General features: G+C 42.3%; 2 protein-coding genes across 2 annotated transcripts; one reads left to right on the plus strand and one right to left on the minus strand.

Annotated features, from left to right (window-relative positions):
• The first annotated feature begins 1,226 nt into the window (after positions 1 to 1,226).
• On the plus strand, positions 1,227 to 3,595 carry rsph9 (radial spoke head component 9). Its single transcript, XM_028953028.1, has 5 exons — positions 1,227 to 1,492; positions 1,656 to 1,803; positions 1,925 to 2,048; positions 2,776 to 2,922; positions 3,321 to 3,595. The coding sequence occupies exons 1-5, from the start codon at positions 1,266 to 1,268 to the stop codon at positions 3,479 to 3,481; spliced, it is 807 nt and encodes a 268-aa protein (XP_028808861.1). The 5' UTR covers positions 1,227 to 1,265; the 3' UTR covers positions 3,482 to 3,595.
• mrps18a (mitochondrial ribosomal protein S18A) lies at positions 3,569 to 6,714 on the minus strand. Its single transcript, XM_028953029.1, has 6 exons — positions 6,556 to 6,714; positions 6,380 to 6,411; positions 6,071 to 6,175; positions 5,102 to 5,225; positions 4,929 to 4,998; positions 3,569 to 4,002 (listed from the first exon to the last, which is right to left on the minus strand). Exons 1-6 carry the CDS (start codon positions 6,662 to 6,664, stop codon positions 3,858 to 3,860), a joined length of 585 nt encoding a protein of 194 aa, XP_028808862.1. The 5' UTR covers positions 6,665 to 6,714; the 3' UTR covers positions 3,569 to 3,857.
• Between the last annotated feature and the right edge of the window lie 813 nt (positions 6,715 to 7,527).

Consider the following 7,527-nt stretch of genomic DNA (forward strand, 5'->3'; position numbering starts at 1 on the left):
CCGCAACGATTGGCTGCCGTAATGTTGCCAAGACGGCTTAAAATGAGCGAGTTCATATCAGGGTTCTTTTTTTTTATGTAGCAACAAGGTTTTCCATAATAACAGACTCAGAGCATCTGTTGTATACTTGTTAAATCGTTACATCGGTGTTTTCAAACAAAACATCATTTTAGTAAAACCATAATGAATAATCCTCATAAAAAAGTGCTTTTAACTATACCTAGATATATATTTTTTTGATTAAAGTACACGGTTGATAGTACCTCTTTATGATTGTGATGTCCAGAAATTCTATCCGGTTTGGTAAATCTGTGCATTATGGTGGCAATGTATAAATGTATAACTGATCCGTTTATTATGGGTTTTAGGATGTGAATTAGGAAATTCTGCCATGTTAAATAAGACAACAAACCACAGAAGGTGAAAAGGTTGTGCTTTGACGGAATATAACCGACTACATTTATATACAGTACAGGTCAAAAGTTTGGACACACCTTCCTCTTTCAATGTGTTTGCTTTATTTTCATGACCATGTACATTTGTAGATTCTCACTGAAGGCATTAAAACTGAATGAACACATGTGGAGTTATGTACTTAACAAAAAGTGGAGACCTGACCTCCACAGTCACCGGACCTGAACCCAATCCAGATGGTTTGGGGTGAGCTGGACCGCAGAGTGAAGGCAAAGGGACCAACAAGTGCTAAACACCTCTGGGAACTCCTTCAAGACTGTTGGAAAACCATTTCAGGTTGAAGCCTCTTGAAGCTCATCGAGAGAATGGCAAGAGTGTGTAAAGCAGTAATCAGAGCAAAGAAACTAGAATATAAAACATGTTTTCAGCAATTTCACCTTTTTTTGTTAAGTACATAACACCACATGTGTTCATTCATAGTTTTGATGCCTTCAGTGAGAATCTACCAATCTAAATATTCATGAAAATATAAAAGACACAGTGAACGAGAAGGTGTACAAACATTTGGCCTGTACTTTATATAAATTCCAGATAAAACTTAAAAAGTAACATTGCACGCGTTCGTAACTATACATGTATTCACATTTTTATTTCACTATTAAATCTCCACAGTAGCAGCAGCAGGTAATTTAAGTTACTGCTCCGTTATTTGACGTTATACTCTCGACAGCGAGCGTGGAAAAGAAGCCCACGACCCCGCCCACTTCACGTTGCTATGACGACCAGTAACTAAGACGTTTGTTGACCTTGGCAACCGCGCTGATCTCTGAGCCGGTACGATATCTAACGCGATGGACTGCAGGACGTTGCCCTGCTCGCTGGATTTCGTGTCCGGCGGCGGGTTCACGCTGAGCAGCGAGCAGAAAGCAGCGCTGCAGACGTCCATGGTCACTCTGGCCAAGGACTACAAGTTCAAGCGAGTTCTGTTCTGGGGCAAACTTCTCGGCGTCAGGGCGGACTACTATATCGCCCAGGGAGTGACAGAAGATGAAATGAGAGATAAAACGACTCTGTACAGGTAAACCTTTTCTTTCTTTTGTTTATCCAGAAAACCACGACATTGATTGATTGACGTCCATGTCCAGTATTCCAGAGTTCTGTTCCGGAGCACGGATGCCTGTGACTGGGTGTACATTTGTCCCGAGGCCTGATCTGAAAACCTCTTTTTCCTCCACTGGCAGCTTTAACTGCATGGACTGGTACCTGCTTCCGGTGCCTACAGAGGAGATGATCGCCAAGGTGTCTGCCGCATCGAGTGGGCACTTTACAGGCGACCCTTCACACATATACGAGCCGGCAGAAAGGAACTTGCAGGAGGAAGGGGAAGAGGTCGTTGTCTTATTTACACCTAATCTTGACATCTCAGGGCATCGGAAAGAAGTTCTTGTGCAAAACGGAGAACCCTTAAACTGAACGGCTCTGTTAAACGAATGTTTATGCTGTGGAACAGATTACAGAGGAGAAGAGGTTGGCAGCGACGGTGTTCACCATCGACGAGGAGGCGTCGGTGGTGCCTCGGGGGGCATTTATCAAAAGTATTCATGGCACGGTTCAGATCAACCGCTGCTTTGAAGGTAAGATGCCAAGCAGCCTTCCCTATTCCGCCCCATCTTCTCCACTTTTGCACCTTATGTGCAAATATTATTAATGGTACTTTAACCAGCTTAACCAGAGTTGTAAGCATGCTGCTGTGACTACACCTCTGATTAAAAAGCCCGGTCTTGACTCCTCTGGGCTAATCTCTAAGCTCACTTTCCTCTCAAAAAATAGTTTTATTTTTAGAAATAATTTTTGATGCGTGGGCAGTTAGTGATTTCATGTCTTACCTAACTGTGGTCCGTATCTGCGCCACTTAGTCTGCTCCAGCGCATATGTGTGGAGTGTCTCAAGGTTCTATTCTTGGGCTTCTTCATGCCACTTAAACAAGAAAACGGCTATTATGCAAATTTGTGCAGAAATTAAAACATGGATGTCATCGATTTTTTTTATCGATTATTTGCTGTCTCGATAAGAATGTTTTATAAATACATTTTATTTTTTGACTTCCCAAGACCAGTGGGCTTTGGTGGCCTAGCAGTTAAGGAAGCGGCCTCGTAATCATAAGGTTGCTGGTTCAAATCCCAAGACGCCATCAAAATAATCTTGACAGAGCTGATCACCAGTTTCTGAATGAAACCAGTAGAAGATTTGTTATGGTCCCATCAGCTTTTGTGGGGAGCTACTGTACTCACTGAGCTGGAATCAGAACTTTTACAGGGGCATGCTGGTTACATATAACGTCAAGTCTTGCCTGTTTTGCAGGCCTCTCTCTATCAGAGGCTGGGAGGCTGAAGAACTACCTGCATTTCACAGAATCAAAGAACCTAGAGAAGAAATCTATCCTCGAAATGGCTGAGCTTGACCCTTCCATCGACTTCCTGGATCCTCTTAGTGAAGACGTCCCCAAAGGTGTGACCATAAAACATCCAGATTTTCCCATGTAGCAAGCTAAACCTGATGTGATGATGTCCAATAGAAACGTTATGTATTTATTTTTTTAATATAGACCCGCTACAGTGTAAAGGCACCTCAGACCTTATCTCATTTATTCCATTAAAAATTATGACATCAGTACCTTCCTTAAATGCAGACCGCTTACTTCTAGTGTAGCACTACAGTATGTAGAAAATTATTTTCTTCCACTTACCGGAGTATTTAAAATCAGTAAGACAGAGTGCAGAATGCTCATAACAAGCAGGCCTTTTCCTGTTCCCTTGATTGGAACCAGATCAGACCAAATTCTCCAAATAAACATTCGAAACCCAGTCAGTGTTGCTTAGAACCCGTCTGGTTTCGGATTCTGGCAGGGTCGTGGAGTCTGCAGTTCGAGAGAGGCGATGCTGTGTGTGTGATCCGCAGCCTGGTGTGGTTGGGTCTCACCTTCTATCACGTGCCCCTGACTTCCCAGCACGGCTACGTCTACGTCGGTAACGGCCTGAAGAACCTCTACCTACCTTTCATGTTGTAGGCATTCCAAGTGGAAAGAAAATTTGTATATGTATATAGTCGGAGTCTCAATTTAAAATGTTTCAATGAAAAATCAATAAAAACTTAATTCATAAAGAAAACTGATTTATTTGCACCCCACCAATCACCAAAAGCCAGATCAAAACCTTCTGGAGTTCATTTTGAGGGTATCCTCAGTGGGTCACACAATCAATGAGATTAAGAGTGTAAATACAGTCCGTGGTGTTTAGATGGTCTCTGGCTCGAAGAGTGCAGAATACGAGCCTCCTCCTCCTCAACCGATAAAGGATTATTACACTGTAGGTGCCGTTTTCGGCGGAACGGTCCCAGGTCCCGGCTGGATCTCTTCTGCGAGAGGAATGAACTCATCTGGTTCCTCAGTGTTTGATGTACAGGGGTTTCTTGCCATATTGCACGTTGTTCATAAGGCAAGGGTGGCCAACATGCATTGGTATCTTACACCACTTCAGGCCTCTCTTGTAGATGGGCCTGGCTGTCTTGACGGACCAGCGGGTGAGATACCTGAAATCAGTAAATTATCAGAAACACTCCTGTGTTATTGATTGAAAATTATTAGCATCATTGGGACTGCTGGCATGGTATCCCTGCAATAGTTCATTTCCATTTTAGTGCATAATAAACAGAGGTGGAGAGCAACAAAGTTAACGTATTTTGTTATTGTATTTAAGTTTTTTTTTTCATGTACCTGTGCATTACTAAAATATTTCTCTTTAACTGCAATAGGTCTTACTTTTTACTTCAATACATTAGGCCAAGGGCATCGATCATTCCTTTTTACTTCTTATAAGTTATCACTTATTGACATTCCTGTTATTTCTGACAGATATTGCTTGCTCAAACTTTTAAAAAAAGTTTTTTTTAATTGTGCAGAGAATCAAAATACACGATCCTTTCCATATAAAAAGCCATATTAACAGTGCATTGTAAGTAAAATTATTGCTTGTAGTGAAATCTAGTGTAATTATATGTCTAGATGAGATATTTTTGCTGTTAGCAGACTATTAAAATGTGATGATCACAAAAAAAATGTGTTACACCTAACATTGCCTTCAGTATTTTGTGCTTTGTGTAATGTACAGATGCATAAAAAAAAACAAACAAAAAAAAAACAACAATTTATATACAGTAGCAAACTACATTTACTTTGTTGCTGTCCACCTCTGCTTACCATGCACTAAAATTGAAATCTTGCATGGATTTTAATCAGCATCATTCTGCTGAAGCATAAAAGTATGTGGTCTCAATCAACTTATTTTTAAAACGATGAAACAGAATAAGGTGAAAGTTCTACCTTGAATTAATAGACAGGTCATGACAAGCTCATTTTATGATAATGCAAATGTGTGAAAGCTAGGATTTGTTCAGGTAAGATACAGTAAATTAAAAAATGAATAAAGAGAAAAAGCAAGCCCTCTAAAGGTTCACACCTGTTCAGCTGAGGTTTCGGCTTTGGAACATGACCTTCTGGCAGACGGGGTCTGTGGTCAGGTAGCAGACCTTCAACCAAAAAGATTAGTGTAACTGTACATGATACAACTATTCAAAAATCACATATGAACCATGATTGCATATTTAATCTGATAGTTCCAAAACTTCACACCTGCTCGGTGGGCCATCTGAACACATGCTGCAATTTTGAAATGCTCCTGTGCACAAAGACCAGTGATCCTCCTGGGCAGCATGCCTCCATCGGACCGAATAAACTGGCTGAGTAAGAGAACATCCTGTAGATAAAAAGAATAAAATGAATTAAACAACAACATTGGATATATTGCAGGACAGTTTTCAATAATACAACAAATAATGAATAAAGAATAATAATAATAAAAAAAAAAACACACACACACACAAATAAACCACAGCATGGATTCAAAAAGTATTACGTAACTCAAAATTAAAGGTCCCGTGATATAATTTTTTTTCTCTTTTATATAGGTGTGCGTGTTCTCCTAATACTGAAGTCTCAGAGAGACGAGACCAGCAGGAGAGCGGCCTATAGAAAGGGGGCATTCGCCGAAATGATGTCATCAACACCACTCACCAACAACAATGTTTGCCACAAAAAGGAAGTCGTGTCTGTTTTTATCCAGAAAAAAATTAGTCTCGCATGACGGAACTAAAAAACTAAATTTGTGCTCATTTTTACATCCAAATCACTGAGCAACTGCAATGCTTCGCATGTTTGGAAGCCATGACGGTCGGTGGAGATAATGTTTTAGGGGAGGTGTGGGAAACGGGAGGTTTAAACAGGAGGGGACCTTTAAACCGCAACAAATCGATTATAGACATCAGCGTACTACCACCGTACCACGACACACTGCTCAAGGGGATGGTAGTAGCCTAGTGGGTAACACACTCGCCTATGAACCAGAAGACCCAGGTTCAAATCCCACTTACTACCATTGTGTCCCTGAGAAAGACACTTAACCCTGAGTGTCTCCATGGGGTGACTGTCCCTGTAACTACTGATTGTAAGTCGCTCTGGATAAGGACGTCTGATAAATGCTGTAAATGTCAAAAGAACACAGCGGTGTGTTATGAAGTTATTTGCTGCAAGCAATAAACTTACTGTATAGTTGTACTTGTTCTGCAGGTTCCATCTGTATATGGGGCACCTGGCTGCCGGGTTGGGGGGTTGCGGGCTCACCGCCGTCTCAACAGACAATCCCTCGAGCTGCAGGATGCAGGAGAAGGTCCGGCATCAATGAACAAGCAGCCGTCGGGCCAGGACACCTCATGACATCAGGCGGCCGCATTGAGGATTGCTCACTGGTTTTGCATCAGATTTCGACCCGAAGCACATATTTTACACACAGACGCTCCACCTCCACAGTTTCACCAAATATACTTAATTAAACACCAACTCCAGCATACTCACAGTTGTCGTGTTGCCTTCTTTCTTCTCCACAACTGTAGTAATATAAAAGAAAAAAGCCAGCTGTTAATTCAAGGACATTGGAGGAACTGATGCTCAGAATAGTGTCTGCGTCTATTTTAAAGGTTATGAATGGACGCGATCATGTAGCAGAGTGGTCGCCATCTCTCCCCGGTCACCTTGTCGAATGCCGCGGCCGGGGACGTTCCACAGAGACGACGGACGCTTCCAAAACTGGAGAGTCGACACGGACGTCCACGCCGAGCGCAGCAGGCTGCGCGCCGCCATGTTTACCGCGACCGTGGGGAGGGGCGACACGAGCAGGACTTCCGGTTTAGTGTGACGCGTTTCCGCTTTCAAGATCGCTTTATTGTCAGTACGACAGTATGCACAGTACACCGTGTATTGAAATAATGTTTCACACAGACCCGCCATAGTGCAATCATAAAAGAAATACACACACACACACACACACACACTAAACTATACTAACTAAAACTAAAACTTGGCAGTACAGGTTTCTCTATAAAAAAAGTGATTGTTACTGTGACACACAGCAGCACAGCACACGGTGCACACAGTGAAATGTGTCCTCTGCATTTAACCCATCACCTTTGGTGAGCAGTGGGCAGCCATGACAGGCGCCCGGGGAGCAGTGTGTGGGGACGGTGCTCTGCTCGGTGGCACCTTAGTGGAACCTTTGCGGATCGGGATTCGAACCTTCTGGTTAACCGCTAGGCCACCACTGCCCATGAAAAGGAATATTACGTTTTGAAAGACTTTATATTTGTTTTATTTTTTGAGTGTTGTGGCACACATCTGGTAAAGGTTGAAAGTTGTGTTGCTTTTGGTGGCAATGAGAATGGGTCGTCTGCACCAAGGAGCAGTTCCATAAGCACGTCGCCACCAGAGATAAACAAGCGCTGCCGAAACCCGGGACCCTATAGGAGAAAAGTAAAACTTCTGTACAATGAACAGGTCGAACAGGACATAACTGGACAACATCATGATTGTAACACGTCAACATCATGATTGTAAGTGGATAAGTTGGATATTTTAAATGGGACCCACAAGACAAGACAAACATGCAAAATGAGCAGAAATGTGCAAAAAAGAGCAGAGGTGTCCAAAGTGAGTTGAGATGTGCAAAG

The sequence above is a fragment of the Denticeps clupeoides genome, chromosome 14, assembly GCF_900700375.1.
Source record: "Denticeps clupeoides chromosome 14, fDenClu1.1, whole genome shotgun sequence".
NCBI lineage: Eukaryota > Metazoa > Chordata > Actinopteri > Clupeiformes > Denticipitidae > Denticeps > Denticeps clupeoides.